This window comes from Lepidothrix coronata, unplaced genomic scaffold (assembly GCF_001604755.1).
Source record: "Lepidothrix coronata isolate B3197 unplaced genomic scaffold, Lepidothrix_coronata-1.0 Scaffold59, whole genome shotgun sequence".
NCBI lineage: Eukaryota > Metazoa > Chordata > Aves > Passeriformes > Pipridae > Lepidothrix > Lepidothrix coronata.
Genome location: NW_016690239.1, coordinates 3744968 through 3770336, shown reverse-complemented (window position 1 = coordinate 3770336; position 25369 = coordinate 3744968). Strand labels below are relative to the sequence as shown.

Genomic DNA, 25369 nt, shown 5'->3' with positions numbered 1-25369 from the left:
TACAGAAATAGGAATTCCCTTCAAAACTGTGACATTGTTTCACCAACAATATTTTTCCCATTTTTTCTTTTTTGATTTTCTTTTCTGGTTTGAAAACCAGGAGGGTCAGGCAAACAAATCTGCCCAAAAGCAGCATATCTGCAGTCACACTCAGGGAGGGAGGAAGGACTAAGCCAGCCAGGGTGATCCAGCTGAACCTCTGCTTCATAGCCAACCACAAACAGAAGGACAGTTATAGCAACAAGCCAGAGAGGCATGATCCAGAGCCAAGGGATGAAGAACATCACACTGAAGGACACAATTAGAGGAAATATAAACATCTCAAGCCTGTAAATGTCAACATATTCAGACCAAATAACTGCAGCATGCCTGGATTCACAATGGGTTCCACCCTCCTCACCATCATCTCCTCCTGCTGGTGCCAACCCTTCCCAGCACGCCCCCAGGAGCAGGAAGCTCCTTCCTCTACATATTTTTAATTTATCTCTATTTCTCTCTGTCTGCTAATTTTTCCACTCACAACCCTATATCCTCACACTGACTAACTCCCCCACATGCTGCCATTTATACAGCACTGGTGTGTTTGGAAACAGACACCTACTCACTTCCTTTTGTCATTCAGGCAGGCAGTCTGACACCCTGCCTACCACCTGCCTCGGGATTTTATGCTGAGGATTATTCAGCTTTCACTGTGTGTTATAAATTGCCTGCTGTGTCCCACAGAATGTCAAGCCCTGGTAATAAAGCTGCTGGTGGTGTGATGCTCCACCAATTCACTTGGGAAACACCTTCTCTTAGGTTGCACAACAGGACAGGACTTTAAAAGGTCCTCAAAGACTTTGCATTTTTCTGTAGGCTTCCTATACTGCTCAAGCAGTCCAAAACATCAAAAACAAGCACTCCTTTGCATTCATGGAAAACTATTCTGAAAGCAGAACCCGACACAGGAGCCTAGATTGCAGGCAGTGCCATCCTTTGATAAGCACAGATCCAGGCAAGACTTTGGGAACAGGTTTGGTTCACATAGTTTTGTTCTCATGCAGATTCAAAATGCCATCCCTGATCCCTGCAGCCCTGGAGAAAGAGCTGGCAGAACAAACTGCAGGATCCTGTAGATTGCAAAGTGACGTTTCTTTTCTCTTTGGGCCCTAAATCTCTCTCATTCAAAGCCTTTACCTACTCTGCACTTCAGTCAATTCAATGATTCAAGAAAATATCTAATGATATGAAGCATCAAGAGATGTATCAAGTCAAGAATATTTCAGAATATGTTATAATGCCTTCATCGGTGTGTTTTGTGCAGAATATTGCACATGCATAAAATTAAAAATGCTTTCCTCTGTCCCACACACACTTTAGTTCACAATGGATACCAAAGGTCCCTTCTGCTTTTGCAGTGCTGGGCCCTAAAACACTGGCCACAGCTTAGCAAGGTCATTATGTCTTTCATTAACAAGACCTTAATGAAAGATCATCTCTATAATGAGCTAAAGGGCAACAAAACTACATAAAAATTCCTATCGGGTTTTGTCATTTGTTTTTACACCAAAAAAATCATATTCTATCTTACAAACTTTCTGAGAGTAGCACTTCAATTATATATGCAGTCTACATAACCACACAGGTTAAATGTATTTTTTGTCTGAAATATGTGCATTTAATGTAGAATCTTTCAAAACCAACAGGGGCACAGGTTTCAAAGCAAAATAATAAGGAGTATTTATTTTCTTTTCTTCTCTGTGATACAATATTATGAAAATTCAAGAAAAATGAAAAAGGGATAGCCATCATCACTTTTTACCTGTTTTATTAGGCTGTATCAAATAAATAAAAAAGAGAAACATTAAATCTATGCTAAAAGTCACAAATAGGCTTAGTGCACTAAGAAGAGTGTGTGTAGGGGGGAGGTGTTGTTTATTTTTAGAAGCAGATTGTTCCATTGAAAATATCATCTTCCTTTCACTCTGTAAACTCAAAAGTCTGAGGATTATGTGTTTAAGTACCAGTCCCTCAAGGGAAAGCCACCTACAGATACACTGATCCACAACTAAACTCTCCCTGTAAATTACAGAATTTGCACTAACTTTATGTATATAAAGATTTGAGTTATATAAAAGACAAGTTAAGTTTATATGTATAAAGGCACAAAAGCAGACCTGATAGACACTGGGCAAACAAGAACTACTGCTACAAAGTTGATTGGAAAAGGTGAAAGCACATGAAATCTAGAAATGTTACCTTAGAAGAGCTTCATACAAAAATCAATTCAAAGTTAGGGCACTTTATGAAAACCCAACTGAAGTACAGTAGCAACCAAGAAACAAAGTCTCTTATTAATCTCTTCCAGTTTCTGCATACATTTCTGGGTTTCAATTTTTATTGCAAATGTTAAGAAGCACTAGCATATTTCTTCAGCCAAGGGAAAAACAAAAAAGTAATTGGTTCACTAACTTGTCTGCTTTGAATACCTGATATTTGCATACAGAATATTCAGTCTCTTTTTGGATCTAGCTTACCTAGAAGTCAGGCCCAAAGGTACCTAAAATAAGAACTTAAAACTGTATTGAAGAATCTATGTGAACATGACTAGTTTTCTGGACATATAGGGCATGCAGAATTTCCATTGAAGCCAAAGAAGTTGCAGAGCTTAATATATTTATTAAATATATTTAATATGTTTAATATTATTTAATATATTTAATATATTTAAACAAAAACAGTGACACGTAAATAAGAGGTACTCCTTTCAGCATTCACATTTCCAGTTTTCACATGACTGGTCCTGAGATAAAAAAGTAAACTGAACCAGATCCTGAGATTTAAAACCAGATCACAATTAACCATTTCATTGTGGATATGAGTGACACTAAGGTAATAGAAATTCCATAATCTCTTGGATTAAATACAAAATTCCCCCACAGGAAAAAGAATATGCGCTTTGGATGGAAAATAATTTCCAACATTTTATAAAATTCCTTTAATAGGACATGATTTCCCTCTTTATCAAAAAGCACAGCTGAAAACTGCCTTGTCTCACACTGAATAGACAACAAAGGCATATTTAAAATGACACACCATAGGAAGTTTTACCATCAAAGAAAAAGAAAAATATTATAAGCTGTGGGGAAAAAATATGGTACTTAAGAATACATAGTAAATTGTTTAGGTTCCAAGTACCATAAAATATTATGAAATTCACAATTCTTCATGCATTTTAAAATCTGCTGCTACGTTCCCAGATTTGAGTAAGGAATGTCACTCTTCACCTTCTCATATGAGCAGGCAGAAAACTCTGAACTTCTAAGCATGCTGGCATTGCATTCAGATAATAAAGGTAAGCTCAAGAAGGGTGAATACTTTTCTACTAAAGACTTTCAAAACTCCAAATTACACAAGAATTAGCCTCATGACAGGAGTCCAGCGGATTTGTCCCTTATCTACTTTGCTAGTATGAGTGACCTCACTAATAAACACCTTTCCTCACTCCTGCTACTACCTTAACAGTCAACTGACACAGGAATAATTTCTCACCTTTAGGAACAGCAACAGAAATGAAGTAGTCATAAATCTTTTAACCTAGAAATGGCTAAAACATTTTAAAATTACTCTAAGATTAAAATATGTATTTTTATGGAAAAAAATAGTTTAAGATGTCCTGTACATCTGTCTTTCTTTTAAGTATGTCTTGAGGTCTCCTATATTAAAGCAATGTACTGGAGTCAATGACAGGATACTTTCTTAGGTAATTATTTGAAAATTAGTAGATCTTACATCTGGACCTCTCGTTATAAATGTTCTTACAGAGCTCATTACCAAGCTTACTTTAGGCAGTTAAGAAAATGAAGAGTCAGCACTGACACTGAGTGAAAGTTTCATGTAGTAAAGAACATCTTCAAGCTCTTCCACACTTCTCAATTGTTTTAGATTTACCCTGGAGATCTTCTACTACACATACTTCCTTTAAAGCATATTAAATACCAGTAAAAAAGGTAAAACTAGATGTTTACAAAAAACATAGCAAATACTCCTATGACTGTCATATGTTGTTAGCTGACAGTTTCTATGCCTTTCTTGCTCACTGTTACTCTCTGACATTCTTTAGCCCAGCTATAACATGTGCTCAGGCAATTCTGAGCATCTGACAAGCTATTCTGATAAAAGGCTGCTAAATTCTTAGTAATAAACAGCTAATGTAGGAACACCACCACTGAATTGCATTTAAGGCACCTCAAATTCTTGCCATGTGGTTCCAGCAGCTTTACTCATCTGCATCTTCTGGTGATTTCCTGTTTTTTTCAGACCAACTATTTCCAGGTGTGCCAGGTGAGAAGACCACAGACCTTCTGAAAACCAAGAGATCGTAGATTTCTGGAAAACTCTTACATTCAATGGAAACTCACATTTTATTCTGAAAAATTTAAATGTAAAATAATTTAGGAGGATCTCAAAAGATGAAAAATATCTTAGGCAGTATCTTTTATTCAAAACACAGTTAACACAAAATGCAACAAAAATACCAGGATCTTATGAAATTTAAATAATGCATTCTCAAGTCCACCATACAGCTGGAGAAAGAAGTTATAGGCTAGGAAAAGTAGAAGCCCCTCTATCTGGCAGTAGGACCAGAGCAGAGAGCCCTCTGCAACGGGGCAGGAGTGCTCTGAAGCAGGGAGATTTGTGGCTGCCTCCACAGCTGTTTGTATCTGCTTTGCCCTCAGAATATGCCAACAACATTGCCAGTTACAGAAATCATTTTTGAAATGTGAATATGGGTGCTCTGAAAACTAGACTGAGACCAATAACTCATTTTGCAGACATCTAGCTAGTTATTCAGATGTTAATGTTCTTCAGCCAGTACAACCAAGACTGAATTTAAACCAGTACCCTAAGAGAGAATAATATTATTTCCTCACTACCTATCTCATCAGCCATCTAATGCTTCCCAAAGCACTGAACATTTTCAAGTGCAAATACTGCTATACCTTCGACTGTTGCTATGCAACACTAGGTCTTATATTTCCTGGAAACATATAATGAAAATTGGACTCTTGATCCTTAGCTTAAATACTATTAGTCACCACCATATCTGCTATACACGATTTGGATTAATACTCATTGAGGAAACCAGTTTATAGTCTTCAGCAACTTACTTTTAGAATCTGGGCTCTGCTCCAATGTATTTCCACCCTTCATTTAATATTTAATTCTTTTTTGAACATGACCTGCCCTGAAATTTTAAGGGAAACCACCTGAGCTCTTCATTCAGCTATATTATAGTCATTTTGCTTCAGAATTGCTCCCACAACAGTACCAGGCACGTCCTGGGGATAATTGTGTTTTATGGTTATAAGAGTTAGCATTGCTGGAATGCAAGAAGACTAAGAGTACAGTGCATGCACAAGGTTTATAATGCAGTCCTTCTCATACCCTCAGGAGAAGGAATCCCACCCCATAAACAACCTCACACACACGACTCATCTTCAGGCATTCTGGGAAAACAAATCACCATATCAATCAGCATAACTTTTAGAAGTAACCGCAAGATTTTCTTTTCTTCCTAAGGCAAATTATTTGCTCCTCTGTAGACATGGAGACATTCTTAGTAACACTTCTGGATAACCAGCTTTATCAGAGAGATGGTATATTCTTTGGAACAAGAGACATGGACTGTTTGTTTCACCCCAAATTGGGGCAATTCATTTTGATAAGAACTTAATTCACAGTTAATACAGATTGTTGGCATCTGGTTTTATATGAATTGATTGCACAGAGAAATCAGGTCAAGAGCAGCTCTGGGTAAGAAGACTGACAGATCTAATGGTGAACTCCTGTCACTGCACATCAGCATGAAATTTGGCTAACCAGAAGTTGACTATGCCCCTGCAGGACAGAGCATGTGTTATGTTTGCCCCCTGCATTTAAAAAAAGAGGTAGAAAAGGAACAACACCAGTAAATGCTCTCCCATTTCCCCAGACAGATTTATCAACAGCAGAGTCCTTTTCATCATGACACACAGCCATGCTTCTTGGTACTTGGGCTTCATAGTACCTCAGGTAAGAAGAGATTAGTCAACAAGGGGTAATTACAAGACTGATACAGTTTCACATAAAGTACACATTTTTAAAGGGTTTTTTAAACAGTTTTAGTATAGTAGATTGCCTTTATCAAAATATAATCAAAGATCAGGACTACTCAAAGTTCCAAGAATTGCACAACATTCACATTGTATTTACAGTAATTTTCAAAGAAATTTTCAGCAAATTAGTTCACTTAGTTTCTCTCCAGACTTACTAGGTGAGTGATAATTTCTCTGTCACATTAGAAAGCTTGTAAGTGAAATGGTCTTTGAGAAAAAAATCATTTCAGTTCAAGTTCAAAATGCAGATAGACTTTGATGATGTGAACAAAATTATGACCAGGCCTCAAAATATTTACTTTGAGATGTGGCATCTCAATGTGCAGGGTGCAAGACTACAAAACTGATGTCATCATCATGGCTGGGCTTCGCGAACGAAGATTTGGGAAGGGCTCTACCCACATTTGCTACAAGTGCGCTGGTGGCTAAAGAGGCCAATGCGAGATAGACAAGTCCAGTTGCAAAAGGCACAGCAGAAAGACTCCTTGGATGGTATCGGCAAGACGCGACTCTTTCTGTGTTGTCTTTTCTCCTCGAGAGTGATCCTGCGTGCATTCTCAAAGGAAGCAGCAGCGTTACGGATAGTGTGTCTCCAGACCTCCCAATTGGAGGCCAGAGTAGACCAGAGATGAAGATCAATGTGGCCAAGGCTGAGATGTTGTTTCAGGGAATCCTTTTATCTCCTCTTTGGGGCTCCTCTCTTGCGGCAGACGGTGGCAGACAGTTCACCATAGAGCACAATCTTAGGGAAGCGGTGGTCCTTCATCCTTGAGACATGTCCTGCCCAGCGCAGCTGTGTTCTCAGCAACATGGCCTCAATACTTGAAACCGCTGCCTGTTCTAGAACAGACACATTGGTCACATAATCTGACCAGTGGATGTTTAGGATTGTACGGAGAGAGCATTGATGGAAGCGTTCTAAGAGTCGCAGGTGCTGGCGGTAGATGACCTGTGATTCGGACCCATATAAAAGAGTAGAGAGCACAATGGCTCTGTTAACACTGATCTTGGTACTTTTCTTCAGGTGTTTATTTCGCCAGACTCTTTTATGGAGTCTTCCGAAAGCTCTATATGCCTTTGCTAACAAAACTGATGTATGGCACAGTAGATTAGTCTATCCTTTGCACAATAATACACTTGATACATATTCCATTTTCTATTTGCATTATTTTATAGCACCTGGACTAGACCATTTAAAAGCAGAGTTATGAATCTGATACAAACTGGACATTTTCCTGCACATCCCAACTGGTTTCTGACAGAGACTCTGATAGAGTCACAACCACAATGAGAATGAACAAAAATGGTTTCCCACCAAGTGAGAAAAAACTGTTCACCATCATGCAGTTTCATCATATAAAGCTCTTTATTCACTGAAAATAAAACAGTAGGATCCCCAAGTTACAAAATAACCACCCGCAACAGCATTTTTATGCTGTTCACTGATTTTGAACAGTGCTGTCAACCTTAAACATTGGGGAAAAAATCATGATCCAAGAAAAAGGTGACCCATGGTTTTTAGAGAAGGAAATTCAGAGGGGTTTTCATTTGATCTTAGAGATTTCACCCTTCAGAGTTCATATCTTCCTGTTTTTCTGCAATAATGACAAAGGCAAGGAATTACTGGCATTTGTAGAACTAAGGCTGCATCTCCCACCTCCGGAGAAAGAGCTATAGATAGGAACACAAGGCAGCTGGGTAAAATCTTGATAGCTACCAAAACTCAATCAAAGCATTTCAAGATCCCCATCACAGCCAGCAGCCAGTAGCCACCTGTAGGTGATACCACACTCCTTCATGACCACAGAGTTTGTTTCCTCTTCACACAGCAGTCGGTGAGCTTCACTGCCACCTCTCCCTCCATGGGTCCATGGGAGGTTCATGGTCCAGGTTTAGGGTAATCAGCAGAAGCGCAGGAAGACACATGTTCTTTCTAATACATCTGGGAACAGCAGAGATCAAAAAGGGGAAGATGGGAAAGAGCAAAGCCAGGAAAATAGAAGGCCTGCAATGTTTGTTGTTGACTTCACTCAAACAACGCAACATGCACAACACTGGAGGTCAAAAAACTCCAACACTCCTGCAGACTGAGACTGTCTTCAATTCCACTAAAACTGGGTTTGCCTAAAGCAGCTATTCAATTTCAGCAGACTTTCAACAAAATAAAGTGAGCCTGGAAAATTCAATGCTTCTTTCTAGAGACCTGAACTTTTTTTTTTTCCTCTAGTGTGGAAGTAGGAATTTGTGTATAGTTTGAAGGAACTTGTTGCACAGAGGGCTCCATTCAGAATATTTTTTTGATAATGAGACACAAACATAATCTTTTTAAAGAAAATCAATAAAAAATGCAAATGGCATTGCAAAACCGGTTTTTTGAAACAGCATTGAGAGAAAAGGTGTTTTAAACCACTGTTAATTACCAAACTTAAGTACTTAAATGACAGTAGGCAAAATAACTTAAACCTGAATTTTTGGACCAACTGAGGAAACAGTGATTGTTTTTGTGTGGACACTATTAGGATAGGAGTTTAGAGATCCCACCAGGCCACAGAATACATCATCACCTAGTACATTAGAAGGAGGAGAGCAGGTTACTCTGTACTGTACTTTGAAGGACACTGCAATGAACGTGCACTTCATTGCTAATGTCAAATTTAGTAAACTAATGTGAAATTTCAGAAATAAAAGTCATTAATTCCTGCCTGTGTTAGTTTTATAGTAAAGTAGCAGCACGTTATCATTAATAACTTCTGGCATCTGATTGAAGTACAACAATTTGGAATCCTCCAAGATCTTTTAAAATACATATATATATTGTAATAGCAGCAAATAAAAAATGAAAAGTGATGTACAGCTCTGACAAGTTAAAACTGCATAAAAAGTGGATGGGGGAGTTACATTTCATTTCAGGAATCCTCCTGGCAATCTTTCAGCAGTTACAACAAAAGAACAAGGCCCATTTTATTCCATCTACTTTAGCAGTCTGTGAATATCACTGAAGGCCTTAATGATTTGTGCAACTGCTAATTATTCCATCTTGCTGGTTAGCCTGGAAAATGCCTCCAAAGTGTGCGATATCCTTCTTCGGGGCACAACGCTAAATCAGTCATCAAAGTCAAGCCCTCAGCAAAACAGTTCTACTATTTCATAGAGGTTAAGGCCAGGAAGGACTATTTAACCATCTAGTCCCAACTCCTACATTTCATGAAACATTACATTTCCCCCTCAATCCCACTTCAAGCCCAGACTCTTTAAGATATGTCAGAAACTGTTTGTCCTACAGGTGGAACGCCTGTATTACAAAGACAGCACTGATGCCGTAATATAATGGAGAACTGACCACCTACGACCAGAGTCCCAGCACATGGATGAGTACCAGCATATCTGATTTGGAGAAGTAAATTACCTCTGAAGTCCAAATCTTATGACCACATGGATAAGAAATGCCACAAAAGACAGGGTGCCCTGTACAACCTCCAAGCTTTGACTGCCCCATAGAGCATCTCCTTTGCTGCTGAGAACTTCTGTGGCTTCTGAGAAGGGCAAGAAAACCCAGACAAAAACACAACCCAAATATATGTGGCCAACAACACCTCTGTTGCATTAAATCCTGGCTTAGGCACCTGAACCCACACATGGCACTCACAGGCACCAAGTTCATAGCCAAGAGGGGTATAAGCACGTTTGTGGAAACACAAGCAGTTCCCTTGTCTCTGTGGCCCATAGTAGAACAGGAACATGCACAGAGGCTCATATTGCAGCCCACAGGGCAACTTACTGCTCCTGAAAGGAGGGTCATGACTACTGAAACCACAGAATCTTAGCAAGAAAAGGAAAGATGGTTAATTCAGAACTAAGCAACCAAGAAGGCTAATAAAAAGTTTTATTCTAAGGGAGTGCATCTCTCTTAATGTGTTAGATATTTGTGTGTTATTTATGTTGAACCCTGCTGGAAAACTGCAAAAGAAAGTCTGTATTAAAAAAACATAACTAAATAAACAGTAAAATCAGGGATATCCCTGAAAGTACTTTCACGGACTCACCTAAAAATTCATTGTGATTTAAACCAGATTAAATTTATAAAGTTATAAGACTCTAAAGAGCATGATTCTTCTAGGATTTATATAACAATTATTTCCTGACATTTGATACTGCCTTTAAAAAGGCAGAAAAAAGGGAGAGGGAAAAAAAAAAGCTAAGTAAATAAGAAATGCATGTAGCTCTGCTTTAGGAAGTCGAATGGCAATCAGTCCACTGATTTTCTTAATCAGAATAAACTTCCTCTTTCCTTCAGACTGTTCTCTCTTTTATCTTACTCTTCACATAGCATTGCAGTGAAAACCATCACTTTTGCTAGACAAGAGAGCAATCCAGGATTCTACCACTGGGAATATAAAAGATTAAAAAAATTAGAACAAAAAACCCAAAACCCAAAAACAACAAACTGCAAGAACGTGAAACAAACAAAAAGACCCCAATACCCTTTCAGTTGCTAAACATCTTTGTTTCCTGCCCTAGGTGCTGTTCAAATCCCTCTGAACACCCTGCCCTCTCCATTCACTTTCTTTCAATTGACAAGACAATTTAGCACAATTTGACTATACAGGATCTTATTCCTGCTGTTTATTTACTCTTCTTATTTTCTGGGGCTCTTGGACAGAAACCAAACATGCCAACATACTGTTTTCTCTTAATACTGTTCCTGCTCTCAGTGTTTGCCAATTTCCCCAGCATAGCAAACACACAGAGTTATGACTACAGAGCACTTTATTATTTGCTATACTATAGCAAAGAATAATACTGTGAAACGTTCTTGCCATCACATCCACATTCCCAACTCCTGTGCCTGTGTACCTTCCTCATTCTTCTTTCTGACTTGCAGCTGGACAAAGGAAGAAAGGTAACAGCTTTGTATTTCAAAGAGAAATGAGTGTACCCAGCAGGCTCCTAGGATCTACATCATAAATTGGCTGGGAAAGAACAAGCAGACACTATCATGAACCTGCATTCTTCATGTGTCCTTAGTTTGGGGCAAGCAAAAGCAGCCCATATTGTGTCAGGGTGCTTGTATGCTGTAACAGAAGCAGTGAGCAAGTTTCCTTTCTCCATTCCCACCTCTCTGGACAGTTAGAAGTGCCTTGTGGTTCCTGATCATGAAAAGACAAGATATTCAGAAGCATCTGCTATATCTGCCCTGCAGCCTGAGTGTTGTGGGAGTCTGGTGGGTCACCACCATCACTCCTGGCAGCAGCTGCTGGGTGGTACCACATCAATGCCATCACCATGCAAGCAGGGACTGATATGTAGCAGCAGGTGCCACAAGGGTAACCTCCATGTCAGGGAAAACTCAGCACCTCCATCTATATCAAAGATGACTGCACAGAGCCCCAGCTCCCCACTTAAATAGAAGGACTTCATTCTCTGACATACTTTCACACAGCAGACACAGACATTCATTCTCCTCCCCATTTCTGTATACAATTCCTTATACCTCCATCTTGTGGCCTTGAACTGTTCTAACTATTAAAAACTATTGTAATGTGGATGGGGGAGGGTAGTAAATGAAAAAACAATAGGCCCTGCCTGTTGAGAAGAAGGAACAGAAGATATCCCACCCATCTCTGAGGGGATGTAAAGGGACACTCTATTGTGAGCCTTTGGGAGACAGTTCCTTTTTTGGATAGAAGAAACTTCTGACTTTACGTCTTTGAAAGGAAAATTAAGTATTTGCTATAATACTTTAAAAACACTTCACCAAAATAAAAGTTCTTCATATTGTAATCCAGAACTTTTTCTTCCACTTTTCAATTAGTTTTAAATAAAACTGCTTTGAATTTTTTATTGTAGTTAATCAACAGTATTTTTGAGGTTAACAAAAATTTGCTTTGCTGCCAACACACAAAAAAAGTCTAAATGCCTGTTCTCAGAATAAAAATGGTACAATCTAAGTATACCAGAACTAGACTATAAAAAACCCCACCATACACAGTCACCCTGTCATTCCCAAACAAGAGTAGCCAATTTGTGGCTATTAGCACATTGTGTATAGCACAATCCATCCATCCCTTCCCTGGGCTGCCAAACAAATTCTGGGTGGCTGTTTGTGTTAGAGCTTATCAGCAGTGCTGACAAGAGATGCCGGGCGTCAGCAAACACCTTCTAAAACATGCAGCAGTTTGGCTGCTGTTTCTACCCGTCAGCCAATTCTCAGTGAGCCCTTATCAGGAGGGAGAACACTTAATCACAGTTCTCCAACAGTTAATATTAAAGGAGAGAACAGGATGACTTCTGGCAAATTAGAGTCAGCTGAAGTTATCACCCTTTCCCTCTCTTTTCCCCAGACCAGTGTGAGATAGTTTTAATCCTTTGCTGTAAGACAACCACAGCTTGTTTTCTCCCTTTTCAGTTGCCTTTTCCATGAAAGGCTGGGGCTTAGCAAAGAATGAGCTTGTAGAATTTTAGCTTGCTAATGCAGGATTTGGTTCCTCAATCCATAATTTAACTTACACTGAATGTTTACTACAAGGGTACCCCTATAAAACATACTAAAGACATAAAATTTCTAAGCAGCACCACATTCTGAAAAATATTCACCATATTATTTACTTAGTAGCAAAAAATTGCTCTTGGATGCATCAAAGACCCCTTAACACAGAAACATCTTAAATATAAATATGTATATATAAATAATGTCTAATAAGATCTCAAGTAAATATAATATATCAGTATCAGATCTATAACACAATATCTTATGGAGAAATTAAAATGAGAGATGAGGTCCCTCAGGGGCTGTGGTCCTCAGACATACTGCTTTTACTGATGCCTTCTCACAGATTTTCAAAAGGTTTCAATTTTCTCCCTTTAAGAAAGGAAAACACATCTCTAAACATGACCTAGAACTCATTTTCCTTCAAGAATTTGACAGAAATTTATGACAGAAAAAAGGCCTGTGAATTTCTACTTCTTTCCTTTACTACTCCTATCTCAAGACTATAAACCTGATCTTCCCTCCAAACCCCATTTTTCCACTAATATTTTCCAGAAATTACTGCATCAACAGCCTGACAAATGTACCCTTGAGAGGTCTGAATGCCAACAGACAGGGAGCTGGGTTCAAACTCCTTGATAAATCGATCTGAGAAAAAAGATTCTGAGACATGCAGAGAATTGCAAAATTAATTGTCTTCTTGAATCCATTAGCAGACCTGAATAAATTAGTTTTGACAAACACAGCACATTCTCACTGACCACAAAAAAAAGACAACACTGAAATGCAATCTGAGGCACTCCTAGAGCTGTATGAAAATGAAATAGTTTCTTACAGCAATGTTTACACTGGCACACAGGAATGACAGAAAACTAGAGGTAAATTTTCAGATCACAGCACCCACACGCTCTGGATTCCGTAGCTTTACCGCCCAGCATAAGGCATAAGCACTGTCACAGCATGCCAAAGATGTGACTAAAGGACCAGGGTCCATGTCTGGAAAGCGGAGCTGTGCCAGCACCACACCTCTTGTCCAGGGTTCATCTCTGCATTCTGCAGCAGTGTTATGGGGCTCGGCTGCCCTCATACCCTACAGTCCTCCCACAGCCAACAGTAGTTTGAAGCCAAAGGAGATGGAGTAAGCTGTTCAATTCTGGCAGAAACAAAGCTTTTTTGATTATCTTGTCCTCACAACAAAACCCAATACACATTTGTTACACATCTGAGGATAGCACTGCAGCAGCGATGACTAACCTGGACAGCTGTAACACTTGTGCTTGCTATGAAGAACTGAGAAATTACTATGAGAAACAGCACAGCAGCTCGACATACACAAGCATTCCAAAGAGGAGCAAGATTAATTTTAAATAAAACTGAATCTTTGAATGAATGTAAAACTGAAACAATAAAACAGACAATAAGGAAAACTGAGTGCATAACACATATATAACATATATGTTATGCCACACTGTGCCTCAACACTACACCCAGAGCTCTTAAATTTTTAATGGTTTTATTTGGCAGGTATATCACATAGAAAGCAGCACACAAACCAAGGTATGTCACTGTTCAGCTGGAAGATGAAGCCACTTAAATTCAGGTCTGAGCATCCAGGTGCCGATACAGGCAGAGGCCCTGCTCTGCTCAGTGCAGAGGGCCGGGCTCTCGGCTGCCACAAGTGCTGAGACATTTCACTCATCTGCAAGCCTATGGGTAACAGGAGCTGGAGAAAAAGGGAGCATTATCTTGTTCCTTTAGCTACCAAACTTGAGAGCTGTGCAGAGAATCATAGAATGGTTTGGGTTGGAAAGGACATTAAATATCATCTCTTTCCAAACTCTCTGACAAAGGCAGGGACACCTTCCACTGGATCAGATTGTTGGTCCATGTATGCAATTCCTTCCACTCATTAGGGAATCTTAAGCACATTATGACCCATCCTTGTGGAGTGCTATGGAGTACCAAGTCCTCTGGAACAGGGACTCCCCTTTCCCCATTACCTTTGGGGCTTTGCATTAGGGTGTACATACCCTGCTAGGACAAGGGATGGGGCAGAGAGGCCTCTTGTTCTAGGCAGTGCCCCAGTGGTCACAACAAACAAAACCTACCAGTAACTGTTTGGTGGAACAAAAGGATCCTGCCAAAGGATGCACCTTAAGACAGCACATAGCATCCCCCTGATTTCTGCACCCTTGAGCATCAAGGGAAACCCTCTAGCCCAGCTCTAATCAAACTTTCCCAGGGTGAAATGCCACAGTTCATATTCTTCTGTGAGTAAGGCACAGATTGGATTTGAAATTGGATCTCTTTTCTCTACTATTTTACTCATCAAGCTAAGGACATTTCAGTCTGTGGTCAGTGAAATGTAATGACATGCATTAAAAAGAATTATTTTTAAAGCACATCAATGCAATAGCCACAGAACTGTAAGTCCAGCACTTCATAAGAAAAGCTCACACCAATACCCACATCTTTTATTCATGTATTTTAGTAAGACTAAAAGCTCATATACTTTCAGATTCGTGTAAGTATAATGTTGGATATGTATGAGGATGAAGATTGCAGGAGTTACTGTCCTCAGGTTTCTGGAAATAATGAAAAAGACTGATGGACTCTGGAAAAAGCCACCTTATGCATACAGCACTATTTCAAGGTATTTTCACACCTTCTGGTCTAGATAGCGTGGCTAAATATACAGAAGAGAGTTACGATGTCGGGCAGTTGTATTCCTTTTCTTGGGACAGTTTTAAAGCTGTTTGCTATACCTGTCAACACTTTTTTTAATTCATGTTGCATGCACACAGGAGACAAAACAACACTAAAAGGAAGCACTACCATAACAATGTGGAGAAGGAGGATGACTCACTTCAACCAAACAAGGTTGGCCAATTATGCAAAAGATTTTTGTTTGGCTTTTCTTCTACTTGCATAGCAAGTGCTGCCTCTTTGGGTATAAAACTCATCCCAAGGGACAGCACATAACATCCCCCTGCTTTCTGGTTCAGTCAGCAGCACAAACCAGCACTGCACTGCATAAAGGAGGCTCCCACCCAGATTCCATGTGACCTTGCTGTTCATGATCATCTTCCTGCTTTTTGGGACATAAGGAGATAGCAATTGTGTAGTTATCAAATTATTTGTCTTCAGATGTCTAATCTGTTTTTAAACATAGGATGGACCAAAGACTGGCCCTGAAATACTTAATGATTTTCCTACTATATATGTGGACTTGTTGAGCTAGCTACTACATTTTTCAAAAACGTTTGAGAGAATTTCCCACTATGTACTATTGAAAAAGCTGCTAGCTCTAGATGAAGAGGTTAGAATAACTCCAGAGAGGATTTCTGCTGTCTGAGAGAAGGGTCAATGTGATTTTGAGTGAACAGTCAGTCACTACAAAAATGCTTTTAAAAGTGTGCTAGGCTACTGAGCTCCAAGCCTCATGCAAGGCTACACACAGCCCCTAAGAATTTCAATTATCAGCCACAGATTATGGTATCTGTGGCACACATGCAGGCAGCACTGAGTTTACTTATCCACTGAAGCCAATGAACCTGATGAAGCTGATTAAATAACCTAGAGAAAATGAATCCTGAATGAAGTTGTACAGATCCAACTTCACCTAGGTAAAACACACAGAAATAAGCCTCTAGCAAGTTTGAGGATATTTTTGTTGTTATTGGCATTTAAAGTACCATTAAATGATGTAGAGCTGGGTTATTTATTCATTGGGTTGTTAATTTAAGAATCTCGCTAGAAAGCACCCGTAAGAGCAAATGCTTGTGCACAAGCATAGCACTGTAAATATAGTTTTATTTTGAAGGAGGTTCTCGCAATGCTAATCCATGATTTCCACTTTAGGATGAAATTCTTCCTGTGCAGAACCCCTTGTTATTAACGTGCACAAAGTGTACCTAAGTTTCTCATAAATACCTATTAGGAGATGGCACCTTTCAGAAAAATCTGTGCTCCAGAAATAACAATAATTATTTCTTGTGAGCTTACAAATGGAATCAAAGTTACTGATTTTGACCTCTGATGATCACTATCATGCACTATTATCATGCATTACAGAGGTATTCACAGCTAGAGCACTCCAACAAGATGAACAGTTCCCAGTGCAGTGTTTCCCCTGTTCTCACAATGCACATTTCTCACCCTGTCTGCCAGAATTCAGATCTGTTTTAGTTACAAGACCATCTGCTTTTTGAAAGGTTGTTTTTTTTTTTTATGACAGATGGATGAGGTTCAAATTCTTGTTGTAACCAGCAATGAAATTTTACAATTCATTGTCTCTGCTGCTTACTGTCTTGCTTTAATTACTTGAAAGGAAGAACTCTCATGGGGGGGAGGCAGAGTTTTCCAAATGCATAAAATTTTTAAACCAAAATAAGCATATAAAATAAATTTCTGATGCTTTAGCTACAAATAGCCTAGCTCCAGGTTTGTAACCTAGTTCTATAATCCTGTATTGGCTCAGGTTTCTCTTTCATGTCCCAGAATAAAAGGATGTGGAAGCAGAGGGAGTACTTTAAGGGGCTATCTACAGTGTTATAAGCATCATATTTTTCCCTTCAGAGTCTCACAATATCATCTGGCTCTTTCAAAGTCTTAGTTCTGCAAGTCTGGTGTTTGCAGAAGAGACTCACTTTAAAAAAGCTCACGAAAAAACAATAGGCTTCTAGCTCTTCATATTAAAGGCATAACAACTTTGAAAGTTGGTAGGCAGATTTATAGTTTTTACTTAAATTCTTTCATGTTTAAAAAAACCTCTCAATTTTTATTTCCCATTTAATGCTCTTTTTGCAGTGACAAGCTTGGAACAGCAAACAAACCACCATGATACTGCTAAAAAAAAATAGTAAAAGAGTTCCCACTAATACCATGCTGGCAATCTGGCAAGCCTTGATCCTCAAGCCATAAATTCTACATCCACCAGCCACAAGCTCCCTGGTACATACCTCAGGAGGAGGGAAGTGTCAGGAAGTGCGTCACTGAAAGTAGCAGGATTTGAGGGCCCCATTGCTGACCACAGCTGTATCAGGTTTGCACCCTGGTTCCAAACCAATATCACTAGGTTGCCCTCAAATTCAGCACTGCTTTGCTTATTGCCCCACAGTCAGGGACTGGGATTAACCACAAGCCCCTGCCCCACCACAGCTCCCCTGCCAGGGATGCACGTAGCCCCAAAATGGGATGCATACTTGGATTAGGGAAAGCTTCAGGCAGAGCTCCATGTCGGCTACTCTGCTGTAACAGGAGACAAGCTGTGTGCGAACAGGGGAGGGAGGCGCAAAGAAAAAATAATCGAGAACTCTAAACAATCCTCTAGTTTACATCCCTGGGTTATGCTGCAGACTCATTCCATCTGTGAAAATATTTCACGGTGAACCACATGTCACGTTTACATTAATTTGTTAACAGCAAATAAGTGCTGCCCGCACAGCTGCAGCACCAGCCTCGCCATGCACCTCCCGTGGCCCCGCCACTGCCGCGCACCAGCCTCGCAAACATGCACTGCCGGGAAGGGTCACGTCCGGATCTCAAATGCTACAGAACAGTTCAGCCCAGATCAACAACATTTGAATCTCTGTCCTTTATTATTCGTTCACTGTGGCTCTTTTGTAGGCTTCAGTCTTGACTTCAATGAAGCAACTGTTTCACCAAAAGGAGGAAAAAAAGACAGAGGAGAAGAGGAACTCTAAGGAGTAGGGGGAAGCCTGACAGCAGATATAGAACTGTAATGCAAGAAAAAAATATCTCACAAGTGTTTTGCTCTTGTTACTTCTTGATTTCCCAGAAAAATCAAAAGCAGATGCTCTATTTACTCTGTTCCCATAGTAAACAATACTTGCCTTCATCTATTTCCTTATGTTATTCACATTTTCTCCCTCTCATTTACTAATAAAATGAATGAAAGACACAAATAGTATAGATGTGGAGAAGAATCAGGAAGATGAGACATTTTTCATAATTTAAAAAATAATTTTCAAGACAAAGTTTCTACTAACCATGTTCTTCTCTGAGAGCAAATATCATAATCTACTCCTCAAAATCAGTACAGTCTAGATGCTGCCAAGCCTTTTGGAACTACCTGGTTTGTGGTTTGGGTTTGTTGTTTTTTTTTAGTCTTATTAAAAAACCAACCCTAAAACCAAGAAAGCACATTTAATTTACACAAGTATTTTCCAGCAAAGCCATGATGACTGTTCAACATTCACATCCACTTCATTGTACTCTGGAGCTATGACCACTTTCCACGCATTCTTTTTAAATCTTGATTATTTTAACAGAAAAAGGATAACCCAGAAGGAATCTCTGTATTGAAGACATTTCTCCTGAAGTCATATCGGATTCAGGACTATATAACATAGAAGCAATTTATTTAAAATTAAGATAGCAATAAAAGTGGTACAGAGAAAAGCATGTGAACATCACTGACAAACCTGACTGCTGTAACATTTTGCCCATGTTATGTCTCATCATCAAAATTCCAGCACTAATTTTTTTAATTCTTTTTGAGTGCTGGGATATGCCAAAGGTTAATTTTAAAAGAACACAGTAACAGGTGTTACTGACTGATACCTGCTGCATTTTACATGTCTGCTTGTGCATCACACTGCTTTACACTCTGTCTTGTGTACCTGAGTGGCACAGACAGCCTTGTGTTCTGGTCCTTGTACCTCACCAGACATAAAGGAAAAGGCTGATAAATAATTTTGGCCCCCCTTAACACTCAAAGGCCAAATAATCTCTAGATATTTCAGCAACACCCCAATTCACAGCAAAAACTGGGAAGGAGTCTCCTAGTAATCAGCAGAGGTTAAGTGATGCTACTGACCTCTTCCAAGCTGTGGCCAGCAATGGCAAAGCCATTAACAGGTTCATAGAAGGTCCCTAGACCCTCCTGAAAACTAAAAAGCCGTAGGAATATTTCAGCCCCAGAGACACACGAAAGATTTAGCAGTAAAAAAAAAACAACCAAAAAGACAATCCAGAAAGAAATTGGTGTGTTGACACAAAACTGGGAGGGAGCTTTGATGGAGAACGAAAGGACTATGCCAACAATAAATACTCTGCAGAGGAGGGTTGGCAATGCAGGATGGGATGTTTCTCATTCCCCTGAAAATGCTGATAGATAAGAGGAGAACAAAACACCTCAGGAGAAAATACAGAAGGGAGGAGTTGGTCCCAAGCTCAAGCAACTGACACACAATGTTAGTAAATATCAGCCTTCAGCCTGATTTGGGCAGAAGGCCCCGTACATGACAACAGACTCACACAAATGTTAACCCTGCAGGCAAATACCAACTAATCACCAACTGGTAGATGTTGAGCAAATAAAAATTCCTCACAGAAATTTCACATGGGAAACCTCTCTATCCTGATATCTCCATGATCAGCCCTCATGTTTTACATTAATGGGACAGACTTCATCTTCAGATTAGGGTCCAATGTGTTTCCCTAATCATGCTCCCCACTGCTAAAAATACATATTCTTCTACAGTTCTCAGTGTAAAACTGCCCACCCTCCTCAGGTTCATGAAAGTCCAAAATTCACTGCCTCCTCTTTGAGAAGAAAGTAGATATCCTTCTTGGAAGGAATAATCAGATGGTCAGAGTCCAAGACAGCTTTGCAGCTCATGAGGAACAACGATGAAGAAACCAAGCAGTTCCTCAAAATACTATCATCTCAGGGGAAGACTGGCTGTGTTAGAAGACAACATTCTTCTCTTCCACGGAAAGTCCTGTAAATCCTCTTGAATAAAACAAGGGAAGAAAGAAAAAACACCTGTGCAGCTCTTGACAATATGATGGGAATCAACACCCAGCTGGGTGGACCTGCTTCTCAGGCTACTTGCTGGGGCAGTTTTTGTCTTCAGATACAAATGCATCTGCCTTGAAAATGGGAAAAGACTCACTGCCTAAGGAGGAGTACGATGCTCTGGGGCTCAGCAGGAGGCATCATACATTTATCATGTTGATGTTGCCCAAGTCATGCCCACGGCAAATGCTGTGCCCAGCCTCTCAGGTCAATGTGATGGTAACTAGTCTCCTTCTTGACACTTCAATGGAAGACATAGTATTTCTACAGCTTGGGGAGGAGGGTGGAACTATCATCTCAGAGAACAGATAAATTTAAGTTTCCAATTAAAATAGACATCTATATGTTCTCACCAAAAATGTACTACAGCAGTGCTGAGGGCTACAGAATTGAGGTTAAAGTAAGTGGTAAATGAATCTGCTCCAGCATGAAAAAGATAAGGAGGAACATGGGGCCTCTTTGTCATAGCTCTGTTCAGCATGTCAGGATCCAGGAGCTCCTAAATACTACATCTTGGAGCACAGAAGAAGTTAAAAAGAGTTTTGCAGTACTCGTTTTTACAGAGCATCTGCCTCTCTCGGGACCTCACAGTTTTCAGAAGAATAATTTCAAATATTTTACTATATATATATACATACATACATACATATATATATATATATATACAGTAAATAAATAAATAAATAAATGGTTGCAGAGACAGGCAAATGCTCTCAGTGCCAAGTCTCTTGACCTGCCAGGACTGAGAAGGAATCCAAACTGACAAAGTAAACATGTTCACACATATATATACTTTGTAAATTGATTTTTTAAAAAACAAGGTAGAGTTTAAAAGATCAGCAAATTGAGTATTTGTACAGGATGCAGTTTCCTCCCATACAATTCAATCACCTCATAAGAACATCTCTGATACAAGCATCCCATCCCAGGATGGGCAAAGTTTACAGGCATCCCAGAAAGAAAGGAAGGAAAATGAGGAAAGGGCTGATAAAGAAGTGCCGTAAACTAGGATGTTCCCTTCAATTAATATCCAAAGAAAGGTGAAAGCGGGAGAGAAATGCAAAAACCACACACCCCCAGACACATACAAAAGAATAAGGAGAGAAAACAGTCCTGAGAGCAACACAATGGCAAAGGTAAAATCTGTAAAGTAAAAGAATTCTGACTCATTTAAATGACTGAAAGTGAAAATCATTTATCAGGTACAGCTGTTTTGCTTATGCACACAGGCACAGGAAAGACAGGGTGCAAATGCCTTATGCACACTGTCAAGGAAAGCCCATTTCCAACTTGGGCACTTACAATACAAACACCCAACATGAATATATATGCAGAGATAAGGACTCAGAAGGAAAATCTGGAGTAAAAAATACCATGGAACCCAGGAGCACACACACACACACTTCCCATCGCTCCCAGAAAACAGAAATTTTGAAAAGCAGAAATGAAAACAAAACCACCTTCTGAACATGCAAGTTTGTAAGCAATGAGCATGTAATTCAATTAGCCAAATAGATGTAGTGAATATTCATAGCAGCAGGGTAACAGCAATAAATAGCAATAAACAATCACAAGATCTCCTTTAACCTCCTCATTTTTTTCAGGATTGTCCAAGTACAAGCCTGGGAGTGGTGCAGGGGAAGAGTGGAGAGGTACAGTAGTGTTAGGTTGATGAAGCTCAATCTGCTCATCAGTCTTCAACCCCAGCTACCCAGCTACTGCAGCAGCTTCTTTTTAAATCCTAAAAAATCACTGTACTGTGCTGGAAATCCACACCAGTTCAGCCAAGGCTGGGAAACGTCAGTGTGCTGCAGCTCCATCCTCCACATAGCCATTCCCATTTTGAAATCAGGTTGCCTAAAATGGACCTATTTCATTTGCTATAACTAAACTGGTCAAAATCAGTTGTTTCCATAAAAAAGAATCAACCTGTAGTGAATGCTAGACATGGCTGGATGGGAATCAACCAATGCCCAAAAAATCTACTACTGGTAAATGCTCACACATAAAAGTGCCATTAAAAACAACCATTAGGCAAATTTCTACTGAATTAGATCTGCCCTATTCCAAATAAAATCAATTAATTGAATAATCAAGAGGGAAAGAGTTTAAAAAAAAATCTGGAAAATGTTTCCTTAAAGCAGATACAAAAGGTTGGAGTGTCATTAACAAGACCTACAGGGAAAGACTGACACACTACCTTCCCAGACCCCACTTCAAAGCTTTGCTATCTCCAAGCTTGGATTGGAAGCAAGATCCCAAAGGGGAGGTGAATTTCAAGTACTAAACCTACTTCAAAAAAAGTACTTCAGATTCAAAGAAGGTGTGTTGCACAGACTCAGAGTCTGGCCCTCAGAAGTACAAACATAGAAGTAAGGTGAATTTAAACTCAGTCTGTCTGAAGACAGACAGTAATGAATGCAAAGCATGATGAACAGAAACAGCTTCAAACATTTGCAGTAATAGTGGTGGTTCAGTCCCACAAAACCTGGTGACAAGGTAGCTCCACTAATCAGACCTGAAGATGAGAGAAGCAGGTTGCTGACACAGCCCACCCAAGAAGCAAATAATAGGGCAATCCCTCCAGGGACACAGAGAGCAGCCACAGTCCTCAACGTGTTTATTCCCTGAACAGTACCTGGTCAGAAGTTAGTAACTGTTACCAACATACTGATGGTGCTCTGCTGACAATGATTTCACAAGCAGCTTCACATCAGCATGGATGACATAAATATTCACATTTTCTCTCAGCAACAGCAATCACCCACCACTTGTTGCCAGGGCTATTATGAGAAGGATCCAGGTCCAGAAGTCCATAGTTCTGTCTAATATTCAATAATCATCAATAATAAACCCACAAATACTGACATGTAAATATCTAGATTTATTCCCAAATATGAGAACCATAAGCAGAGTTTTCTGCTTCTCAGCAAGACTCCCTAGCAGACACAGTGATCTACACACTGCTAAAATCACAAAGAAAGGCCCAAGTCCAATTCAGGGACTGAACATAGACAAATGTCTTTCTTAGAGGGTCAAACAGGAGGTCCCAGCTACCCACCACACCTTAGTTTTCTGTGAGGAAAATGATACAACTTTACTGCATAAAGAGTAATTATCCCATAACAGGTAGCCCTACCTTCCTCACCCCAATGCTTATCTTCTGTATATATATAAAAAAAGATACAATGAAGGAACAGCTAAAATCTCAGCGAACATCTCCAATTCCGCTTTTATATCCTCCCTACCCATTTAGCACATAATCATCTCTCCAGAGGAATCTGTCTCCAAGTATGCCAGAAATAAGACACACATGCATCCACCACTTCCCAGCAGATCATCTTCCAATGTACATGGAGGCAGGAGAGCGTGCTAAGACATACAAAAAGAGGCTGATGAAAGCAGCCTACGTCACCAGGTTTGTGAAGACAGGAGATGTGGGCAGGCAGCATTTCCAGCACCGAGGATGAGGTTTCACACTTACCCAGCTCCCTACAGGGGAGAGCCACGCTCCAGCGGGGCGGCCGGGCAGCTCTGCCATGAGGCATGCCGAGGCATCACAGCATGAACGAGCAGCAGCTTCGGGAAACCTAAAACAGGGGAAAAGGGAGTCAACAGTGAATGTGCCGATGCCCCTTTGGAAACCAGTACTGACAGCTTCCCACAGACAGCTGCAGCACTGCCACAGCTGAAAACCCTGCGAACAACACATCATCGAGGCTGACCAACCAAAACATTGTTTGGTAAAACGCAATTAAAGCAGGAAGTATTAGCAATTTAACAACTATTCACATCAGAAAATATTGCAATGATCTCAAAACCAAACATTTTTAACCCAGCAGTGGTGCCCTGCAGCAGCTGGGTGACAGCAACAAAAGATAGTCAGGGCTTCCAGTAGCATACTCTCCACACACACATCCCCTCTCCCCTGCAATTGTCTCTATTTGGCAATGTGATTTGTCCTAACCAGTAGCATACTCTCCACACACACATCCCCTCTCCCCTGCAATTGTCTCTATTTGGCAATGTGATTTGTCCTAAGATAAGAATTTGAGGTGGGAATTGCAGGAGGAAGTGTCTGGATTTTCACAAAATGAATGCATTCCAGAAATGGGGAAGCTGTGATGACTGTGATTGACTTTGGTACACACCAGGCTGCAAAAGGGTGCAAAATGCTGGAGTCTAGGCCAACTGGTGTCTCAAGGTTGCAGGAAGCTTCTGGGTGAATCCCCCAAACACCTTCCCCAGGCAGACACACCTGCAGGGTATTTCCAATCCGAAGATGGGGAACAGTCACTTTTGGACAGGTGAGTAAAAGCACCAAGATCTGGTCACGTGCAGAGATAAAATCTGAAAGTAGCTACATAGGAGCTTTGTTGCCTTGCAATTGTGCATTCTGCAAGGCCAAAGACTGCAAACCTGCCTGTTTCTAGCTGAACCTGCTTATATCATATAGTACCTTGGCAATATTTAGATACCGTATTAGCAATAAATGTAGTCAGAATCATCCACATAATCAGTGTCACACTTCTTGCAATTGCCCGAGAGTCTTCTCTCTACTACACTGCCACAAGCTGTTAGCAACAGATGATTCAACTCTTTAAGCATCAGCTACCCTTCAGTGTTTCCTCACAAGGCAGAGCTGACATATGCCTGAAGAAATTGTGAGCTCCCAGCATTTGTAATATTGTATTTCAGCCTTATTTCACTGATACCCCTTTCCAAGCTTCATCCGTTTTAAGTTACTTCTAGTGATTTCAAATAAAACATTATATCTTAGAAGCAAAAAAGTTAAAAAGAAAAATAACATTATTTCCATTACTCAAGAAGAACCGTGTGAGTTTAAAGATTAAAAATGCAACTAATGTGATCCAGGTTCAAGGTGATAACACCTTGAAATAATAAGCATTATCAAATAAC

At 39.9% G+C, this 25369-nt stretch overlaps 1 protein-coding gene across 1 annotated transcript in view; it reads right to left on the bottom strand.

Moving 5' to 3' along the window:
* The window catches only part of KIAA1217 (KIAA1217 ortholog), a 338499-nt gene extending 314471 nt beyond the window's left edge, over positions 1 to 24028 (bottom strand). The window contains exon 1 of the mRNA XM_017817068.1: positions 23934 to 24028. Within this exon, the coding sequence (XP_017672557.1) occupies positions 23934 to 23997 (64 nt within the window). The 5' untranslated portion in view covers positions 23998 to 24028. The remainder of the gene's footprint in view (positions 1 to 23933) is intronic.
* Between the last annotated feature and the right edge of the window lie 1341 nt (positions 24029 to 25369).